The sequence below is a fragment of the Pleurodeles waltl genome, chromosome 8, assembly GCF_031143425.1.
Source record: "Pleurodeles waltl isolate 20211129_DDA chromosome 8, aPleWal1.hap1.20221129, whole genome shotgun sequence".
NCBI classification, from domain to species: domain Eukaryota; kingdom Metazoa; phylum Chordata; class Amphibia; order Caudata; family Salamandridae; genus Pleurodeles; species Pleurodeles waltl.
This window is the reverse complement of record NC_090447.1, coordinates 126,322,521-126,346,277: the sequence shown is the minus strand read 5'-3', so window position 1 is coordinate 126,346,277 and position 23,757 is coordinate 126,322,521. Positions and strand designations below refer to the sequence as shown.

Here is a 23,757-nt window from a genome sequence, read left to right as displayed (position 1 = left end):
CTGTCACAATATTCCCTGACTACATACAAGAAGTCCAGCCCACGCGAAAATCCTTCAACAAAGCTAAAGCAGAAATATGGAAGCATAACCTATAATACATGATGCTACTTCCGGCAAAACTTAAAATCCTAGCAGAAGGAAAATTGTTTTTCAACACACCCGCTGAGGCTTGGGATTGACTGGAGGCATAGCATGGGGTAGATCACATGAAGCAGAATGCCGACAGGGACGAGTCACAACCTGTCCACACAGGAAAACACAGCTGGAGAGAAGCAGGACTCTACATGAACTGAGTCAATCTAGCCATAGGCGGGAACCATCAAGACTTCAGTTTAGCTGCCAATCCCCAATAAGCAGGAACTGAACTGTTGCTAAAAAAAATTGATTTAATGGCTTTAGTAAGTGGGCAACAAATGCTTTACTCATAGTGTCACATAAATGGTAGTGAAAGATCACTCAGAAATGCGCTGAAAACCTGTAAATGTCACACAAGCAAACTGAAGACTTGGCAGCGCCCCTTGTGTATTGTATCTGGTGCCGAAGGAAAGCGCTTCAATACGTCTGCTCGAGTTCGCGCTACATAAACACCCGCCCGCCCCGTCTAAAAAATATATCAGGCCAATTATTTAGTTTCTCATTGTTTCCCTTGTCCATTTTATGTTTCACTCTCTGTATTTCACTTGCTCCTTCTCTACTCAGCGTTAACAATAAGAAGTAAACAAGGCTGAGATTATTTTATATCCCACTAGCGACGCAGACAGTTAGTACTGGAGGACTAGGGACGGAAACGGAAACAGCTAAGCACGCGAGCGAGAGAAAACTCGTCCAATGAGAGAATCAGGGGCGTGAAACACGCATGCGCGACGCTGCTCCCGTTTTCACGACAAGCCAATGGTTGCTAACGCTCTCTCTCTGCCAATCGGAGCGTACGCTGCAGAAATTAAGGGCGGAAAACTAGACCGCGCGTGTGAGTTCGGGAGTGTGTGCAGCTGTTACGGGACCCGGAAGTGCTGAAATTATGGCCAAATGACATTCATTAAACGAACAATTGCGGCTAGCGGGCATTCGGTTTTATTCAAGCATGGCCCATGTAGGTATCCGGCAGGTGGCCACCTCAATGCTGGCTCTCAGGAATTTGCCCCGGACTTTAAGGAGCTGTCCCCTCCGTAGCTCTAAGAGGCATATGAGTGGAGCACGAAAACTGAGTGTCCGCCAGGCTCTAGCTACACAAGCAGGACATGGAGAGCCGCAGCAGCAGGTTCTTGTGCAGGTGAGTTCTTCTTCAAGTCCACTGCTCTGACGTGTATTCACGCGTCACCCGCAGTAATACATACAAACAAAAATATAATATGTACAGTGTAATTCTCTTTTCTGTAGAGGCACCTGGTTTATATATTGAATATGTATGTGTGTTAATAGGTGTGTAGTGTCCCCTTGTCACATATGACACCTTCAGCCAGCCCAGCACGTTGCATTCTGGGACTAGGAGTTTGACAAACATTGTGAGGACTAATTCAAGCACTCTAGAGGCAGTGGTGCAGCCCTCAATGTTACATCAGTGAAGGCTTCGGGATTGTGGGAAATCAAAGTGTAGCAAGTGAGTCACGTCCATTCTGCAGGAAGGTGGTAAAGATGTAGTATGCAGCTAGCAGTGCATTTTGGAGAACAATACCACAAATATATTCTAGTGTGGTAGTGCACTGTCATTTACAGACAGCACATTTTCCATTGAAATTGCCACATTGTTTTCACTGACGTGCAGTTTTACTTGTAAAACGATAATGCTTGCAAACGATAATTTATGTACACTGGGATTCAGAAAATATTTTTCATTTGCATATAACCAGGTAAAGTGCCTTGATTTGTTTGATCCTATGAAACTTCCAAATTACGAGAGAAATATGCTACGTTTGTACTTTCCTAACTGCTGATATGTTTTGAAAACTTTGTACAGTTAATTTACAGGAACCATTGCCGCAGGAAGTGTGGGAGACCCAGGGGGTGTATTCCCCCCCAGAGTTTGGAGTGTTGGGGACGAAGGTGGGGGGGACAAGGATACAAAATAATATCCTCTCTCACTTCAATGATTTGCAGGGCCATTAGCGCAAAGCACTACTTATAAGGCCCTGCACTTGAACTGCTGACCTTCCCCCAGTTATCAGTGACCAATCTGATGGTCACGGAATGAAGATATCTCAGGAGAACACATATACCCTCTGCCCTTTTAATTGTCCTGTTTACATCTGACCCCATAATGCACCTGTGAGAACAAAGGGAGAGAGGGGGAGACAACAGTGTTTGCTGATTGCTGCCATCCTCTGCCTTACACCCTTGTCGCCTTGAAGACCAGCCCTAAAGGACAATGAGGAAGAAGTAAAGAGGGAGCAGAGTCCCACTCAGCCTGATGCCTGCAGGCTAGAAAGGAGACTCTGTGAAATGCAGTATTTGTGTTTGTCGAGGATCACACCATTTAGTGAAACAGGGAAGGCGAGATTGAGGCTAGATTTTATTTTTTTACACTACACAATTAAGCTAACATTTACGCTTAATGTTTTTAATCAATTTAATGAAGGGATAGATTACAACGCGGATAAGAGGGAGAAGTCACAACATCATTTTACCTAGCGTTAATATCTATGTTGTTATCATTAGCATATTGAAGTATATTATCTTTTCTGTTTTTTAACATTCTTGTTTCACTTGTATTATTATTTTTTTAGTAATTTTCAAGTTTCATGAGTACAGGCAGAAACAATTTGAAAATAAAGAAAAACAGTTACATGTGAATACATTGGTAATACATCCACTGGAATTATGCAGCAGGAGAGGGCTAAATTATGTAGAAGGGTTGGCTAAATTATGCGGCATGCAGAGGCAAATTATGCAGCATGTGATAGTATTTTATTATTTTGTCATTTTTGCACTTGTTAACACATTCTGGGCTTAGACTACACCTCATTAGTACGAGTTTAACACCTAAATATAGCAACAAGCAAAGTTGCCAGTCAACTTTTGCAAAGGAGCCTTCCACTGCGCAGCAACTTGTCACTGTTTTTAGTAACTGTTGAACCATTTTTGAATTAAATTATTTTTTTGCTTAAATCTGCAGATTATTCAGCAGATGATGGATTTTGTAGCAAATGCGGCATATCCATAATTATGTGAAAAACACTGCAGCGTTCCAACACATAACTTCAGTGGCCCTGTAGATAGCCAACTAAGCCATCAGCAATACAGTGTTCGTATCATTGCATTAGCATAAATCTGCACACATTTAACAATGTTACAGGAAAATACAGTGAGTGCAGACCATGCTCATAAAAGCGCGTGTAAAAGGCCCTAAATAGCAAGGTGCAGTTTGACTATTGTAGTGGTTAGATGGCATATTGTATTTTAGTCTGTCAGATATCTGAGTAATGGCAGCATTTCATGGGCATAGAATCCTTACTCTGATATGTCTGTTAGGCTAGAGGAAATTGCTGGTTCTACATTGTCATCTTCAGCAGCGTGGAATAAAAAGGTACATAGCAGACCTCAAATATCTTTGGGTCTCAAGGAAGGAAGTGGTAGTTCGGCATATATTTTAATCTGTGTTAAAGAGGGCAAGGTATCTCAGCCAGTCTTCTGACATGTATAATAAATGATTCATAGTGAATGTTCCATTTCACGCAGCGCCCCTCTAAGTGATGTCCCGGAGAGGGGGTGTCTTATCCAGGTGTCTGGTTGACACCTGTTCGCTATAAGTCAATAAGGACGCTCAATAAAGGACCACACGCCAATTATAAATACAGTTTAGCTTTACTAGAATTGCAGGTAAAATGTAGGCATTTAGCACATTAACAATAGTAGAATAAGAATAGCAATGAAAAGCATCTACTTATATATATATATATATATATATATATATATATATATATATATATATATATATATATATATAAGCAAAGAATCCATTGACAGATATAAGTTTTGATTAACTGTATGCTAAAATGAATCGCACTACGATATTCATGTAGCAGAATATAAATGAGTTGAATCCTTCAGATAACCTTTGATTTACTGCACACCAAAATGCATGTTTCAATTACTGCAGCAGGCTCTCACTACGATGTTCAGGAGGCAAAATATAAACGAACTGAATACTTCAGATAAGCTTTGATTTACTGCACACCAAAATGCATGTGTCAGTTATTGTAGCAGTTCACACTAATAGGTTTAGAAAGCAAAATATAAACGAGCTGAATACTTCAGGTTATAAACACAGTGCAGGCATAAATAATCAGTCATAATAATAGAGCAGAGAAACAAAGGTATTTTATCCCTGTGTGGAAACTTAACTTAGTCCACGGCATGCTGGGAAGCCCTCTACCGCTTGCTTGGACCTCTCTCCCCCTGAAGCACCACGAGCAAACAGGGAGGCAGCGCTGGGCCATGGCAGCTTCCACAATTCCATCTGCGAGCTTCCAAATCCCTCATCCACACTTCAGTGCTTAAATAACTCGAAGCTTGGATTCTATCTCATTCTGGCGTTTTCTAGCTATGTTATCAGTACTTGGCTGCTCTGCCCTTCTCCAGCCTTTGTTTTGATTTCCTCTTCTCCCTGTACTCTTGTTCTCAAGGTTGAGACAGAGTCTTCTACACAAACAAGCTTGAAAATATTATCATGAACTTTTCCACGATGTTTGGGAGGGGGTTTCAACAGGCATTACACTTATCTACACTGCTCAAGCTAATTAACCCTTCGCGTTACAATGTCTTCCGCATCTTTCCCTATACTGAACACTCCACCCCTTAGATGAGCGTGATGCATGTTGAAACGGATATCATTTACTTTGACATTCCGCTAGCTAGGTTGCTACTAATACTGGTCAACGTTATTCTAAGCGCTTGCATCTTTAGTATGAAGCTGCTTTGTGCATACATATAGTCTACATAGTATAGTCATTAGCGTAACACAAACAATCAATAACCAAATTAGCTGTTGTAACACTATAGTTAGCGTCTTTATAGCTCCTAGTGCCCAGCCTAAGAAGATGTCATACCAGTGATGCTCAGTTATTTGCTGGATGCATGAAGCAGTGTGCATAAGCTGTTTAGTGTTTATGGTCATCAATATGGCTGTATCCTTGGTGTATTTAGCTGCCATATCAAATTTAGCAAAGGTAACTTGTGCGTAGTGCCCGATTGCCTCTTATCTGGGTAGCTTAACAACAAGCAATATATTCCACTCTAACTGCGCACGCATTTGCGTCTGTAATGTGGTTATGGTGAACTTGGTCGGTACAAGATGTGAGTGCTTATGTCAATAATGCTGGTAATATTGCGCGTACACATTACTTGCTCTCCGGTGGTTTGTATAAATCCGTTAATAAGTAAGGGATGATTAATGACATAACATATACTCTCTGTCCCTATCTGATATAAGTCTGTGCCATTTAATAGGATAAGGTAACCATTCACATTCTCCCGGTATTGTGTGAAGACATGGATCTAGCACCCGTCCACTGTGGGTACATACCCACTCCTTAGACCAATCTGCACATCTAGTGGGATCTACAGTGTGATTCGTTTAATCAATCTATTTTTTTGTCAGTGTGAGGTATCCACCATTCTTTTACTTATCACTACGGGGAGCAATATAAAGGGGCACCATATGTCAGGAGGAAGATCACTTCTTACTATATCAAAAAGAGCATAACACATTTCTTCCTCACTGTGAAACTGTATGGGCTTTACCCATATTTCTTCAGGCAAATGCAATTGTTGTCTCCAATATTCACCCTGAGGCTGTCCCCATTCTGCGTTAAAGTCTGCATACTGTAGATTAACAATGCTTTACCATAGTATGCACTAGATGCCCTTGGACACTGCTTGTGTGTTTTAAAAGCGCCTTTTTTCCCCGAATTGTTCATAAGTGAAATTATGCCATTGCCAATCACGATACAACCCACGCAGGACTTTCCATACTTCTTGTGAGTGTGTAGGCCCCATTGAGAAATTACTTTTATGGCCTCTCCTGTACTATATCCTGTAGAAGATAGCTTATTCCTAATGGCTTCAACATCAAAAGAATTCCGGGCCCCTACCCCGATTCCGGTGGCCCCAGCTATCAAGGACCCCAGATCTCTTCTATTGCATAACTTTGGCAAGGGCCATAACCGTGGTGTCCATGGTGCACATAATGGATCATACTTTGAGACATTCCCCTTGACAAAATTTATCTGTAACACAATACAATTAATTATGCTTGTATGCAGAACTTGCTTACATCCTATTCTATATCGCATTATAGAAACGTTGCTTAAGTTGTTTTCCATGCGTCTTTCGGTTATATAAAACATGAAGGCTGGTATTCTATTGTTCATTGTAACAACCACCATGTGTCCTGGTATCACAATATTTACATATCCTGTTTAGCATGTAACTCAAAGCCTGTACTGTTGCTGGCGTCCTCTCCACCTTGTTCAGTCCGTTGGCATGTCGGATTTGCTGTCCAGTTACCTTCCAGGTCACAGTTTTGGCAGCCATCCACTTGCCTCCAGGTACCTCCACGTTGCAAAGTGAAACATTTCCCTGGTCATCAGTTATGTTAGCTGCTTGAGGTGCACAAGTGACATGATGGACTATATTCGGTCAGACTCATACACTTTTTCCGGTTATAATCATGAACCACGTCATCGATGCAGATGTCATAATTTACGACCGTGGGGTAAGTCTCACTGCAAGTACAAATACAGGTACATTTTAGTTCTTTAAAAGTATAATATACGTACTCCCCACCCCTTGACTCAATAGCTCTCCTCCCTCTGGCTTTTTTCCTGGATGGTTCACCCATACTTTTCTTCCTGTGCTTCCAAATCCTCCCTCACCTCTCTGGGTGTTATCGGGGGCAGATCTTTCTTCAATGTGAGGGGTGTACGCTTGTTCACAAATCACTTGTGCAAGTCTATCATGTGCTGATAACTTTTTTAGCTGTTCTTTCAACAATCCGTTATATCTCTCAATCATGCCTACAGCTTGTGGATAATAACTAAGGTGCGCAATCCACCGAATTCCCTGTTCCTGCGCCCAGCCCTGCACTGTTTTCCCTGAAAAGTGTGTGCCCCTATCTGTTTGGATCTCATCATGTGCCCCAAAATGTTTTATCAGGTAGTTTAGCGCTCACAAAGTGGACTTTTGGTCTGCAGACTTACAGGGCATACCCAACATAAGGCCAGAGTAGGTGTCCACCATGGTCAATACGTAGCTTTTTCCTCCTTCCTTTGGTAGCGGCCCGATATAGTCCAATTGCCACACTGTAGTAGCTGCAGTTCCTCTTCTGATATGGCCGCTAGGCTTCTTTTGCAAGGGCATTTGTCTAATCCGGTTGCATGTGGGGTACTCCTTTACTGCTTTTTGCACTTGTTCTTCAGTGGCTGGAATTTGTCGTAGCTGTGCCCATGCATAAGTGCCATTCTCTCCTGGATGTCCGGATGTTGCATGGGCCCTGTTTGCTAAAGCGGCTTCAGCTTCCTCCTTGATGACCACCGTTCGCATTTTGGCCATCTGATCTACGGTGTTGTCAAATAGAGATGCAAGTGAGGTGTCCAATGGGAAATGGGCATCCACATGTCCCACATAGATTTGACATTTGTGCCCTTTCTCCCACATCTCTTCCCATAGCTGTTCACCTCCCGAAATGGGGGTGCCTTTAATTTTCCATCCATCCTTGCGCCAAGTCGGGGCCCAGCTTGCTAGTCCTTGGTAAGTGGCCTGACTGTCAGTGTACACAAATGTTTTCTCTATGATGGGGGCTTGTTCGATCACTGCTGCTACCCCCTGCCGTTCTGCAAGCTGGCTTGATTCATTATCCCCTTCTCGCAGCAACATCGTTTCTGTAGCAGGCTGGAATGCGACTGTTTGCCTTTGTCTTTTTCCTTGATAGTACCGGGCGGTACCATCTGTGAACCATGCATTTTGCCGTTCTTCTTCGGTGAGTTGTTCAAAAGGCGGGGCTGTCTTAAATAGTGAGGATTCCATTTCAGAGGGCTCTAGTGCAGGGGCCATTGCCTGCAAGTCCACTGCCCCTAGTTTATCTTCTTGTAACTTCGACACTCCTGCTGGTCCTGGTTTTGCCCTCTGCTGCAGATACCATTTCCACTTCACAATGGCAAACTCCTGCGCTCTGCCTACTTTATTGCCAACCCCTCCGTCTCTTGTCCAACCTAGTAAGGGGACCCATGTTTTTAAAGTGACCGGCCAATCATCAGTTATGCGTTCTATTTCCACTAAGGCCCAATCTTGTGGCACCCTCTTTTTTTCCTGCCTCTGCCATAGGCTCCACATCACTACATCATCTACATCATCCTGTACTATCATTTCCAGCTCAAACGGGTCTCCTTCTGTGATGGGACCTAACGTAAAAGGATTCTGTAATGCATCTTTTGCTCCAGTGTCCCACAACCTCACCAACCATTTAAACAAAGGCTCTGCGGGCATCTGCCTAAACATACGGGTTCTCTGCAACAACTCACTCTGCGCATAATCTCTTACCAAACAAGAATTCTGTATTTGCCCGCCATTCGCTCCCTTTTCACCTTCAATTTCACCTACACGTCCTTCTCCACTTTCAACTCCACCTAGTTCTGTTATACGTACTTCCACCTCATCCTCCCAAGTATGTGGAGCCCAATTTTCTTTGTGTACCAATGCCCTCACTTGCACAGTTAAGGGTATTTTAGGCTTCTGCCTACTCTTCTGTTTGCGTATCAATGCCCTCATTTGCACAGTTGAGGGCATTTTAGGCTTCTGCCTACTCTTCTGTTTACGTATCAGTGCCCTCACTTGCACAGTTGAGGGCATTTTAGGCTTCTGCCTACTCTTCTGTTTTGCTACTCGTACTGCTAATGCGGTGCACCTTGCCTCCATTTGATCACCTAGAGTCACTGCACTTTCTATAGTCTCTTTCATAAGTAACTGCCTTTCCTGCAAGGCTGCAACCTCATCCTGCAGTTTTATTATCTCTGCATCTTGTGTTAATGTTTTCCTGTATACCGTACGGAGCGCAGACAGGAAAAGCCATCCCACTTGCCCTGCTGCTTTCAGCTCCAGCTTTGCCCCTCTTAGCATCACACTCTCAACCGCATCTTCCACTAAGAGAGGAGTCACTTTCTCATCTAATGCCTCCCATATCACCGGCGCTGCCCACCGGTTCAGGAGTCCTGCCACACCAGACAACGGGTCAGTTGCTAACCACCCGGGAATTGATCTGGCTTCTGCCCCATGCTGCCTTCCGCTCTCTGCCTCACTTTTATTACGTCCCCAAAGAGGCATTATTGACTTATGCCCCACTTCTGGTACCAAATGTCTTATCCAGGTGTCTGGTTGACACCTGTTCGGTATAAGTCAATAAGGACGCTCAATGAAGGACCACACGCCAATTATAAATACAATTTACCTTTACTAGAATTGCAGGTAAAATGTAGGCATTTAGCACATTAACAATAGTAGAATAAGAATAGCAATGAAAAGCATCTATTTATATATATATATATATATATATATATATATATATATATATATATATATATATAAGCAAAGAATTCATTGACAGATATAAGTTTTGATTAACTGTATACTAAAATGCATCGCACTACGATATTCAGGAAGCAGAATATAAATGAGTTGAATACTTCAGATAAGCTTTGATTTACTGCACACCAAAATGCAGGTTTCACTTACTGCAGCAGGCTCTCACTACGATGTTCAGGAGGCAAAATATAAACGAACTGAATACTTCAGATAAGCTTTGATTTAATGCACACCAAAATGCATGTGTCAGTTATTGTAGCAGTTCACACTAATAGGTTTAGAAAGCAAAATATAAACGAGCTGAATACTTCAGGTTATAAACACAGTGCAGGCATAAATAATCAGTCATAATAATAGAGCAGAGAAACAAAGGTATTTTATCCCTGTGTGGAAACTTAACTTAGTCCACGGCATGCTGGGAAGCCCTCTACCGCCTGCTTGGACCTCTCTCCCCCTGAAGCACCACGAGCAAACAGGGAGGCAGCGCTGGGCCATGGCAGCTTCCACAATTCCATCTGTGAGCTTCCAAATCCCTCACCCACACTTCAGTGCTCAAATAACTCGAAGCTTGGATTCTATCTCATTCTGGCATTTTCTAGCTATGTTATCAGTACTTGGCTGCTCTGCCCTTCTCCAGCCTTTGTTTTCATTCCCTCTTCTCCCTGTACTCTCGTTCTCAAGGTTGAGACGGAGTCTTCTACACAAACAAGCTTGAAAATAATATCATTAACTTTTCCACGATGTTTGGGAGGGGGTTTCAACAGGCATTACACTCATCTACACTGCTCAAGCTAATTAACCCTTCGCGTTACAATGTCTTCCGCATCTTTCCCTATACTGAACAGGGGGGTATGGAGGTTCAGTGTGCAGGTTCACACAGCCTTGCATGCGGTTATAATGTCCAATACACAGTTCTTAATATAAGGGATAAAATCCCCCCTCCGTACATTATAAGGAGTTTCATAATCATATATTATAGAGGAACAAGGCCAAAGGCTGAGTTCATTGGTTTGAAGCCTACAACACCGCACAGCTGTCTGGTTTGCTAAAGATATTTAGGGGACATTTGGAAAGCTTCCCTGGTAATGCATTCTGCCAATTGCTTACCATTGGCTTTGTGGTTTGTAACTCACATTTGCTTCGTTTCTATTTGCTAGCTGTATTTGTTTTAGACTGTCCAGTTTGAGTTTGTCCCTCCCTTAGAGCATTCCTTGTTTACTGTATCCTTCCACCAGTGTTCGATTTCTGTAAACAAGCCTTTAAATCTTGTTCTTATCTTGTCATTTTTCTGTGCGTTCAAAGACCAAGGTCAAATGACAGGCTCTGTCTTACCATAGAGCTTGGTGTTTATCTGTCTTTCTCTGGCTTAAAAGTGAAAGGATTTATATGATAATCATCCTGGCTACAGGGGTGTGCTGGAGGAAGGCTGGATAACGCTATTGATTTCTACCACACAACACAATTTAAATGCCTGTAAATGAAATGGGCAGATATTTAAGAATATGTGTGGTGAAAACAAATATTATAATATGATGAAAACAAATCAATACACTAGATAATGACATTTCCACACATTAACATTTATGCGCTATGTACTTTTAGTAGTAAAACTGTATGTCTATGCAAATGTAATGGTCATTTCAACTGAAGATGTGTTGTCTGTAATGTCAGTGCACTACCATACAATGCATACTCCACTCTGTGCCACGCGAATCCACTTTACAGCCACTGCACTCTACCCTGCACCACTCCACTTTGTGCCACTTCACTCTACTCTGAAACAATCTACTGTAGGCCACTGCACTCTACGTCACTCTTCTCCACTCAGTGCTATGCCCCGCCAGTGCAATCTATTCTGTACCACTGCACTCTATGCCACTTTACTCTGCACCACTCTACACTATGCCACTGCAATCAAAGCTATCCTACTCTAACCAATGAACACTACACTACTGCACTCTATGACAATGCACTCTTAACCACTTTACCCAAAACCAATGCACTCCATGCCACTGCACTCTATGGCAGCCTACTCTGCACCACTGCACTCTTCGCCACTCTACTATACATCACTCTCACTCTACTCTGCGACTCTCTAATCTGCAACTCTGCACTCTCCACCACTGAACTCTACACTACTCTTCTCTGCACCACTGCACTCTATGCCACTCTAATCTACTCTATACCACTCCATTCTAGGGCACTTCACTCTACTCTGAAACCATCTACTGTTCACCACTGCACTCTACGCAACTCCACTCTACTACTCCACGCCAATCTACCCTACACCACTCCAATTTCTACTTTGCAACACTCTACTCTGCACCACTCTATGCCACTGCACTCTACATCACTATACTCTCCTTTGCACCACTCTACTCTTCACTACTATACTCTACTCTACGGCACTGCACTCTATGCCACTTTATTCTACTCTGCCCCACTGCATTCCTTGGCACTGATTTCTACATCACTCTACACCACTGCACTCTACGACCCTCTACTCTGCAACACTGCACACTACGCCACTTTATTCTGTTCTACACCACTCAATGAAAGTGCACGCTATACTACTACACTCTACTTGCATCACTGCATTCTTCCCCACTGTACTCTACGCCACTCTACTCTAACTTGCACCACTTCACTCTACCATGCACCACATCACTCTACAACACAGCACTCTGTACCACTGCACTCTGTGCCACTGAAATCTATGCAGTGCCACTCCACTCTGTGCACCTCTACTCTTTACCTCTCCAACCTACTGCACTCTACTCTAAGCAAGTGCACTCTGCATCAATGCACTCTACACCACTTTACTCAAAACCAATGTACTCTACGCCACTGCACTGTATGCCAACTACTTTGTACCACTGTACTCTACACCACTTCACTCTAGACGACTTTACTTCACTCTACGCGTTGCACTCCTTGATACTACACACTGACACTCTACTCAATTAAACTCTACTCCACTCTCTACGCAACTCTCTCTAAGCCACTTCATGTCACTTTACTCAATTGTATTCTATGACCCATGTCTCCACTATATGCCACTTCAATCTACAATAGTCCACTCCAATCTACAACACTTTATGCCACTCCACTTTACGACAATGTCCTACGCTCAACAGCACTCAACTCTCTCTACGCCACTCCATGTTACTTTACTCCACGCCACTTCACACTACTCCACTCTTCTTTATGCCTCTCCACTCTACAACACTCCGCCACTCTACTCCACTCTGACACTACCCTCCACAGCGCTCTACTCACTCTGTGACACTCTACACCACACCAATCCATGGCACACCATTCTCCTTTATGCCATTAACTTTTAGCCATGCTGAACAGTAGCCACACTAGTGTGCACATGGCTAAACACATTGGCAAAGCCAATAGCTCTTGCATAGGTGAGACCTATTGGCTTTGCCAATGCCTGTTTATATGGTGTGGAACTCCGAGGTGACTTGCAGTATCCTTATTATGAATGCCATGGGGGTACTTTATTCCATATAATAAATGGTCACACCATCAACATTCCTACAAATCACTTAAAATCTTAGTGCATATCTTTTGTCATTGTAAGCTACTAAATAGAGCAGAAGAAAGAAAAACAACATTACGTGTGTTGCTTTAAACAGCTGCATTAATTATGCTCTGTGACCTGACCTGCCTTTCACCTTGGCTGCTGCCTCTGGCAGAAGGTATTGTGACATCAGAACTCAACTGTAATAACATTATAATAGTCGAGTTCTGATGTCTTTTCGTTATCATCGGTGACATGGTGCATCACAAGTAGCCGATTATAAAGAAATTACTGATTGCTGTTTATACCAGGGATTACAGAATCCCATGTATTATTTCTTTAGTGTAAGTGCTCCCAGTTTTGACTGATGTGTAGCTGAGCTGCCCAAGTTTACACAGAGGTAGAAGTGTTATTAGAACTACTGTTTCAGAGCACAGTTTACAATTGTCGTACCTGATTGCTTTTGATATCTCCAGTGTGGTTTCAGTTTGCATGAGGCGTGGGGCGTGATTGGTGCAGGGCACAAAGGGTTTGTTCTTCCTTTTTTCCCTTCTACCTTTATTTGCTTGGTGCATGAAAATGCAAGGTTAATCAACGTGTTTTTAAACATTTGGTCTAATTACTTTGTGAATGTAGATAACAATAAAACATATTTTCAAACTGTGACAACAAACTATAGGATTGTGTACATTTATAGGAGCCTGCAGTTCATAAACAACAGATGATTTTGTATAGGATCAATAGAAAAGTCCCCAAGAGTGCCCTCTACCCCCTCCCCCCCCCCCAAGAAATGTATTGTCTCCTACGCCCCTGACATGAACTAATATGTTGTTGTGTGTTACAATAAAATGACATTCTGTAGCCTTTCCTTTTCAACTTCCTGTACCCCACCAAGATTGCCTGATAATTCACTTTACAAAATCTTGTAACTTTGCAATCACAAAATGAAAAGTAAACACTAATTTCCATATCAAAAGATCAACCAGCAATTTGTCAGAAGACGTAGCCTGACGTTTGGCCTCTGTTTTTGAATGGATAGCAAATGTGACATGTTAAAAACGCTAATGCTTATTCACCCTTGGAAATCCAGCACAGTTATTTTGCGGGGTGCTGCAGCACTCCCTCAAGCCCTTCCAGCACCTATGCCTAGAGTGAATAGTGGTCTGACTCTGAAAAGAGAATACTAACTGAAGGCGACATACATTAGAGTGAACCTCCTTGCAGTACAGTCTGTACATTCTAAAAGGTGGAATTTGCAAAGCACATACTTGGAAGCAGTTTTTCATCCAGTCGGGGTATTGTGGCACTCATAATGCATTTTTATTATTATCCAGCTCAATGGTGCTCATTTTATTGCAGGATGAAAGGCAAAGTGGATCTGCCAGGATTCGAGCCCGAGACTGAAACAGATCCCTATAGTGGATGCATTATCCAACCGACCAGCCAGACACAGCTAAATCTATATATTTCTTTTATTTCTGAGCAGGCCTCCCTTGTTTGACAAATTGCTGGTAAATGTGATGTTAACACAAATTCAAGGAATTTCACAGGCAAATCCTTAAGTGTGCTACCAGAGGTACACGCCAACCCCAGCTGCCCTATCTCTGGAGTCTTGCAATTGTTTAATTTTCTCATCTAAGTTCTTGTGTTGTGAAGTGCTTGCCCATCCACAGACTGGCCTAAAGCCATACCTCTTGGTTCACCTTCAGTTGGAGGGTATCGCCCACCATGGAATTGTTAATATCCACCCAAAAAAACGAATTCATCCTATGGGGGTCACCATCACAAATACCCATCACCCTCCTTCTAAACTCATTAGGATGCAATATATATGCAAGTTTTGAGGCTCATGTTTAAACCGGAGAAATGGTGCTTGACGGTAGAGTCTGACTTTAGCATCCCCAGTACCCCTCTCCACTTGGCCTAAGTCTAATCCTCAGGCTGTGTAAAGCACCATGTGCAAGGGGGTTCAAAGCGTTAATGGGAGGGGCAGATGGGTGGTTAACAGGCAACTCATAGGTTGCTTAGTTGAACTCTAGTACTATACTGCTGTTACATTTGAATTACCTCAGTGTCCTTCTTCTTTGCATCACTCCTTAAGAAATGAGGTCCACCCCTCCCATTGACAAGCACATAACAATAAGCACTTTGTCTTTTAACGGAAGCCTTCTTAAGTTTACTCACCTGTAGCACTTCCTGTTCCTAAGGTGCTGAGACTGGCAGGTATTTACAGTGCCAGTTTCTTTGTGTTTTTATTTCTGCTATTAGGTTTGTATTTCTGCTATTAGGTTCCTGTTACTTTTGTTACGTTCACTCTGTGCAGTCATTTGGGCAGCTCCTGATATCAATTGACCTCTGGCTGCCGTGTGTGCTCTTTAAAGCCGTCTCGCTGTGCGGCTGCCAGGTTTTAATACTCCCCTATTTCCTGGAGTCCCCTTCACTTTATCTCCATTCTGGGTTTGAGTGGTCGGTGCCCAGCCCTTGTAGGCTGTTTCCAGGCCAGTGTAAAGTCCTAAGATAGTAGAGAGGGGTGATTATGGCATATTAAATGGATGCTCTTTGGGGAGGAGTTATGTGCTTGGTGTTTTATTGTTCTGCACTGCCTGATTGATTGTTTTGTTTACTCCATCATTATTGTTGAAGAATTTTTCTTCATGGAATGTTTGTCAGCAGCACAGGTCTTGCAGGTTTGGTGTGCAGGAGTGATGGAAAGCAAGTGCTATTTCCAAGTCAAGGATAGGTTCCTCTCCTTCAAACTTTCCTGATGAGAGGAAGTCTCACTGTCATTAAAAAAAAGTTTAAGAAGCCCCAAGGGAGCCTTCCACTTCTTGGGCGTTCTCCTTACAGCCCCTTTTTAGGTCTTGCTTAAAAGACTGCACGCATGGGCTGACGCTTGTGAGATATTTGGTTTAATAAAAGCGGCTTGGAGCCCATCCATTGCTTGCCATTCATTGTCTTTATTGTCACTCTTATTTGCTGCCTCCTAATTGGCCAGAGCATGCCAATGTCACTTCCTCTTCTTTCGTTTCTGCCTTCTGTGGAGCATGGACAAAGTACAGATTGCTTAATTTTGATTAGTGGCCTTCTGCCACTCGCGCTGTGATTGAGGTACTATTTATTTTCTTCTTCCTCCTGCCTTCGTATTGTCCATATTGCTTGTTCTCTCCCACTTCTTACCCTCCCTTTGACTGTGTTGCTTGTTCCCTCACCTTGTTTGTGTTGCCCCACCACTTACCCATGCTGCTTGTCCCCTCTCACCCTCCCATTGTCTGTGTTGCTTGCTCTTCTGGAGGATGTTTATTTCCATGTTTCAAGAGTTCTGCCTCATTAAACTTTCATCAGATTTTCAGTCCTCTCACACCACTAACAGTTTAAAGTTTTGCCTTTTTGTTTTCAAATCTGCCCGAAGGGCATTTTCCAAGGTTCTGGCTCCCTCCTGGATACAGGGCACAGAGAAGAATCTTCTCCACCGTTATCCGGATGATTGCTTGATCTATGCTTCTTCTATGAAGTTGACTCAGTCTTACACATCTCTCATTCTTTGCTTAAGAATTATCAATCAGAAGAAGCCTCACCTGACTCCATCTCAAAGTCTGGATTTCATACACTAGCGTGGGAGTGTTTCTCTCTCCGGGCAGGGCACTTAGTTTGAGGTGTTAACTGCGACATATCTTTTTGGAAGGACGGAATCTCTGCTTATGTGTGGTTGAGGTCACAAGTTGACTGTATATGTCTTTGTGGTACTTTGGGCCATCTGAAGCATTTTGTCCAGTGTGGACCCCACTGGTAAAACCTACTATCCAAGCATTATGAGGCTAATTCCTGTCTAGTGGGCTTTTGTGTCATTCTACAGCAGGGACTGAAGGAATATCCTATGCCGATAGGGATGCTTTTAGCTCTTCACTTCTGTTTTTGACAACTCATTCCAGTGAAAAGCAAAATTCAAGATTTAGACCATGCTCTAAAGAATGAAGCATCTGTTTTGCTGGTTATAAAATAAAAGAAATAGTCCGTCAAAGAATCAGAGAAGTGAATGTTATACAGCATAAACCAACGCAAAGTCTTTGCGGCATTACACCAACAACTTAAGGAGCATCCACAAATAGGAAGATTACTGAACGTTACACCTATATAAAATCTGCTATTTGGGCGGGGTGGCACTGAGAGATTGCACCTGTGATAAATAGTGACATTTTATGTGTATGAGGGTCTAAAGTACCCAACAATATAAATTTAGGGTATTGATTGGATTGATTTTGTTTTACCAGAAGTATATGCAAATCAAGTCCTGAAGAAGTTGGGTTTGGCCTGTGATTCCCCCAAAGTGCCACGTCCATCTATTTGAAAATAATTATTGTATGAGCTGTGATGTATTTCATGTGAGATGTGAATTATGATCAATTCGTAATGTTTTTAATCTGCATGTATTTATGTGAGGTGATTAGAAACTATTTTTGTAAAATTTTGGATTATATTGCATTGAAAATGAATATAATTTTTTCATATAAAATTACAGAAGTCTTATGTGTAAACATAAATACGATTGGTGCAAGCAATTAATTTATGCCAGGGTACAAGGGTTTAAGAGGTCGAAGAGGAATCATATTTATGAATAGAATCTGAAGAGTAGTCCCGTTTGAGCTCCTCAGCTCCGGAATCAAGCACTTCGGCACTGAACAGACAATCAAGCATCCAAATGTTATATTAAATGGTTTGGGGGAACAAAGTCCCCTCTCTTGGATCTCCTGGTCATTCACTACCGCCATGGGGTAGAAACCCACCTTAATTCAACTAGTGTCTTGCATTCTAGCGGCGGAGAACATTCAAGCAAATGCATTCAGCAGAGTGTTCTTGTCCAAGGACTTCCTTCTTTATCCTCATATATGCTGAAAACTAGTAAGGGCCAAGTGAGCCCTTCCCTGAGTGGACCTCTTTGTGTCCAAGAAGAACTGCTAACTTTGGTTTTGCCTCCACAGAGAGGTCAAAGGATGCTTAAGAGCTTCGTGCAATGCCTTTTTCATGACAGAAAGGTGTGTTTTACACATTCCCTCCTTTTCCTCTACTCTTCTTCTGAAAGGGGTCTCAGTAATTTGGATTCACCTTCTTGGCTGTGCAGGGCATAGTTTCCATTGCCCAACAATTGGCCGTACCAGTTTGGGATCTTCCTCTGTCTCATGAGATGGCCTCTGCAGCCATCAGATAGCTAGACAGCATAGAAGCTGAAAAGTTGGTGTTGATAAGTTTCTGTATTTCCTGTGACGCTTCAGAGAATTAACAGATTTCCAGATGCTTGGCTTCCCTTAAGTCATAGCCTAAACATTGAGGGTCTTTATGTAAATTGTGCAAGGCCCATTCATTTTCTTCATTGTCTTGTGACTCTTTGACATTCCTTCATTTTTTAGACTGATGGTTTTGAGCAGGGTTTGGCAGTTTCTTCTTTAAGAGCACAGTTCACTGGTTTTAATGTGTTTAAGGAATCCTGAGCAGTAACGGACTTTGGCATTGTGGTGCCTCCATAGTTTTGAACTATCTAGATCTAGAGTTCACCCAGTGTTCTCTCTGGGGATCTGCCGCTTGTCCTTGGGACATCTGTTTTTTGGGCCACGAACATCAGTGAGATTGACAGCTTGACCTTCAAAGGTGGCATTCCTGGTAGCTATGGCAGGAATTGCCATTCTTCATGCTAGGTGCACCAAGAGTTGATCAAAGTTTCTATTTATGCGTTAAAGTTTGAAAATAGATAGTGGCACTGTATTGCCTGAGCTGCAGGATGTAGTCTTAGTCAATGAAGTGTGGAAGGATGGATACAGGGGTGCCTTAATTCTTCATTTGTGACTTGTGAGCAGTGGTCTGATACTTATCCCTCCCACAGCACTGTCATTTTTGGGTTGATACCAGGAAAATGTATGAGAGTCATAAGATTCTGTTGTTAGAGAGGGAATCTTCTAGGCATGACCTGGCTGCTTTGTTTCTCTACTCAGTGTCACTTCAAAAGGCAGAAAACAGCCAGTGCAGTCTTCACAGTTCATTGTGTTTCTGTTTTGGGTGCCTTGGTTGGAGTATGTTGTCAAAACCTGCTATGAAAGCCATCATCTTTGACAAAAATTGTGTCTGCTGCAGGAGGAAAGATGAACTACTCCAGTCTGCCTCTTCAACATGGACAGTGGAGTCAACATCCCCTGTCTCGAAAATGTGAATAAAAGTGGGACCCAAATTATCCCACTTCGATGAAGTTCTTCACTGACGAAATGGCGGAGTGGTCCACACAGTTCTTGAAGGACTGCTGCGATCTAGGGCTAGTATCTTTGATAGCAGATCTCCCAGAAGTGAAGAGACGTGACCCGAAATATGCACATCTGCTGGAAAGCTGTGGGTCTGCCTCTGACCTGGCCTGCTAAGAGAGGTGAAGGAGCCCCTGACTCTGCGGGAAGAGACTGCACTAGAAGTAGAAACTCATCCGTTGTGCCCAGTGTGTTTGGCTACCCAGATGAAGCATACCACTTTGGGAAGAGTAATCGTGCCGATCTGAGTCTGGAAATGGTCTTTCATCCTTCACCCCAGTGTAAGTCTGCCAGCAACATTGTGACCTGTTTGCCTGACAGAAGCTGGAGAACTGCTGCTAAGTGCTTGTGTGTTCCAAAGGTGCCAAATCCACCTAGTATCTCGAGCTGCATAAATCTAAACTTTGACTGTGTGTCCATCAAAATGATAGATGCTGGAAGAAAGATCAAGCACCTTTATTCCCAGGTGGCGGCCCTCCAGTTAAAATGCAGAGTCTTAAAAAACAGGGCAAGAAGGGGCAATATTAGGATTTGGAATGTAACAGAGCATGTGGAGAGTTCTGACCTCCAGACCTGCATTTAATGACAGTTCAGTGATGTGTTTAACCTTAAAGAAAGTGACTTGTGGGATTTGATAAATCCCTGGCTGGGTCCAAAGAAGAGAGAGGATGCCAATGGCCTTAGAGGTGAAACTTTTACAGTATCCTCAAATAGATTTTTTTTTACTTAACTTGAGGCAGCCGTTCCCCCTCCCTTTGGTGAAGAGAAACATATACTTTTGCAGGATTTGGCTCAATCCATCATGGAGGAATACAAAGCCCTCAAGCCACTCGCGGAGTTGGACAAGCAGGAACTTCGATTTAGATGGACTTTGTTATCTGGTGTAAAATTTCAGATAAGTGCAGCTTATTGTGTGCAGATGGTTCAGGAGGGTTTTAAAGCATTGGGCATATTGTGGAATGATGGCGAGACCCCCAACTGTGATGCCTTACATTGAAATGACTGTATCCTTGCTTAAGAGCAAAGACAAAAATCTGTAACATTATGTTGCAACAGAGAGAAATGAAGCTACAGAACTATAGGCCTCATTAGGCAGGGCTAGCCCCATGATGGTGAAGAATGATGCATGCTGCACCTTTAACTGTAGAAGATGGTCTTGGGGAGAAGAAATTATATTTGAGGACCTTGGTTAAGCATGGGAAATGAAAACGGACTAATTCATGAATGACAACTGCAATAGTCAAGCCTGATAAAGGGCTGATTACTTAATTACTGTTTACTCAGGAATAGCTGACACTATTTTTAGATACCTGTAAAGGGCACTCCTGCCACTTGAAAGAAATTACTACAAAGATGGGAAATAAAGCCAAGCTGACAACTGAAAGGGTTGGAGGATGAGAGGGCAATGTTTTTTGACTAGATAAGAAGACATACTGGTGTTGCTATAACCCCCCTTATTCGAGATCAAGACAAGAATGCAAATCAGAGCATGTGTTTCTTGGATAAGGGGAAGTTCCTCCAAACTGTCTCCACTAGAGCTGAAGCAGCCTGGGGATCCCGATGGAGAAGAAGGAAATTTGCAAAGCTATCACAAAGCGCAGATTCCAGGTGAGTTTAGTGGGGATTTTTGTACCCTATTTGTGCCGAAGTGACAGCCTTGTTGAAAGATATGTTCTACTCATTTCAGAAACTGTCCAGGGACTCCCACAATGGGAGATGTGAACATTGTGGTCAAACCAAAACCTGGGAAGCACCATAAGAAATGCTCTGCTTGTAGGCCCACTATGCTTCTTAACATAGACATCAAGATCTACATGAAAGTCCTGATAAACAGACCATCTGTCCCTCATACACGCAGACCGTTGTGCTGTTCTACTGGAAAAAACGTACCGTCAACAGCCATGCCAAAAAAGCCAGCTGTCACTGCTGTTAACAATGGACGCATAAAAGGTCTTTGAGGAGGTGAATTGGCCCCTTTTGACGGTTATAGTGAGGCTTAGTTTGTGGATGATATTTGTTAATATTGTCTTTGCAAACTAGCAGAGCCCCGAGACTGGAGTAGTGTTGGACAGGAGGATATTGATATCATTTGATTTAGGAAGAGGCACTTGGCAGGGGTTCACTTTGTTCCCTTTACCTTTTGTACTGGTGTTTATACCCCTAGCCGCGCACCAAACTGAGGTAAGGGGGGGGGATTGTCTTTGAAGCTGAAGAACACAATCTATTTACTGATGGCGTTATATGTTTAAGGGAGCCCCACTGGTGATGAAGATGCTGGCATAGAGTGGATCCCATTAACGTCACTGGAGATGTAATCCTATATTTTAAAAAACAGGAGTGCCTTTATGATGCCAGCAATAGGAATCCAATATTTACTAATCAATTGAACTTGTTAGTGCAAAGTCGATGTGTTGAAAACTTCCTCTCTTATTTTACAATATTAAAAATGAACTATGTTTCCTGGCTAGTCCAAACACAGACATTTTAACTGACAATTGTGTCTAGTTTTGTGTACATATTCCATATACTCCAATTAAAATAGTGACTGGTATTCAAGAGACCCTTCAAATAAGTCTAGTGGACTTCTTGCAGTAAGGGAAGTTCAACAGTACCCAGGGGACAAATTTGTCCGCAAATCATTAAAATGTTTTCAAGGAAAAACCACACCAACCGATCCAGTCACATCCAAGCATACCACGCCTAGCAACACGGCCATAAAAGACATACAAACCATACTTTCTATAGAACATACCTCTGGTCTCTCCCCATCTCTTTGACATTCTGACCGACCTCAACATAGAATCCGATCTTGGTTCAGACAGTGGACTTAAAACCTCCTTGCAGTTCACACCCTGTCTACCCATTGACAATGTTATTGAAATTTTTTATAAATGAGTAACTTCAGAACTTTACCAACTGGAAGATCTGTATCTCACATGACAAAAAAAAAATAGCTCATAACATTACCAAAGCAGAACAGGAGGCATTACATTCCCTCTCAGTAGCACGGGATATCCTTATCAAAGAAGCTGACATAGGGGGTAACATAGTCCTAATGAAGAAGAAGGACTATCTGAGTGAGGTAGATCGACAACTCACTGATGTTTCAGCATATTGGAAACTCGCACACAACCCTTGTTAAGGAAGTGAATAATTCTATACATCAGAAACTCAGCTTCTGGAGAGGTAGATGTCTCATCACTGAAATGGAATACCAGTACATGTAGAACCCCACACCTACATTACCATCTAACTACATACTTCCCAGAATACCCAAAACAGGTTCCTTCCTACCAGGCAGACCCATTATTTTAGGGATAGAATCCCCCACAGAGAGACTTTCTGCATATATAGTTGTTTTCCTACAACCTTTTGTCAGCAACCTACCCTCATACATTAGGGACACAAAGGATTTGTTATGCAAAATCAGTGATTTTGAGTGGAACGAGGGGCACTTTCTAGTAACTTTGGATGTTGCCTCACTGTACACTAGCATCCCTAGAACAGAGGGTATGGTGGCCATACAGCACTTTTTGGACACATGGGACGCCACCTTATTGGAACATTCCAACATGCTAATTGATCCTATTGAAACCCTGGATAACCATACCTTCATACACAACGGTACATGGTACTGTCAAACACAGGGAGTAGCCATGGGTCAAAATTCTCTCAATCCTTCGCAAATTTATACATGGGTTATTTTGAAAGAGTACACCTTTGGCAAAAGTGCCCTCCTGAACTGACACAATATGTCCTACACTGGGGGAGATATATAGATGACATACTGATGTTTTGGTCCAGGGACTCAGACTCTCTGGCTCTCTTTTTCCAACATTTGAATGCAAATATTTATAACATCAAGTTCTGCAGTGAACATAGCACGACACAAGTCAACTTCCTAGACATCCCCCTATATACAAAAAATTAACAACATTTGCTCCAAACCATATAGGAAACCCACAGCCTGTAATGCCATATTACACGCGAGAAGTTTGCATCACCTCTCACAAATTAGAGCTATTCCTTATGGAGAAGCCAACTGGCTTAGACGAAACTGTAGGACAACAAATTCTTCAACGAATTAAATCAGATGGAACAACGTTTCACACTGAGTGGCTACCCCCAAAGCATTATAGGCAAAGCCAACAGTAGGATTAAAAAGACAAAACGGGAAAGTCTACTGACTGCATCCGAAAAGGAAAAATCTAGATGCATAGTAAATTATCTTTGAATACCCCTCATAGTGCTCTCAATCCACAGATCTACAAAATTCTGTACAAACATTGGCATTTCCTACTAGCCGATAACACCCTGAAAAAGGGCCTCGCTACTAAACCCAGCTTCACATACAGCAGAGGCCATACACTACGG

The 23,757-nt window shown here is 42.6% G+C and overlaps 1 protein-coding gene across 2 annotated transcripts in view; it reads left to right on the top strand.

Moving 5' to 3' along the window:
• Positions 1–967: 967 nt before the first annotated feature.
• Positions 968–23,757, top strand: part of NARS2 (asparaginyl-tRNA synthetase 2, mitochondrial) — a 402,607-nt gene continuing 379,817 nt past the window's right edge. Inside the window, exon 1 of one of the 2 annotated variants that reach the window (XM_069203933.1) lies at positions 968–1,270. In XM_069203933.1, the coding sequence (XP_069060034.1) occupies positions 1,082–1,270 (189 nt within the window). In that variant the 5' untranslated portion in view covers positions 968–1,081. The remainder of the gene's footprint in view (positions 1,271–23,757) is intronic. The other variant, XM_069203932.1, reaches the window with a different exon arrangement.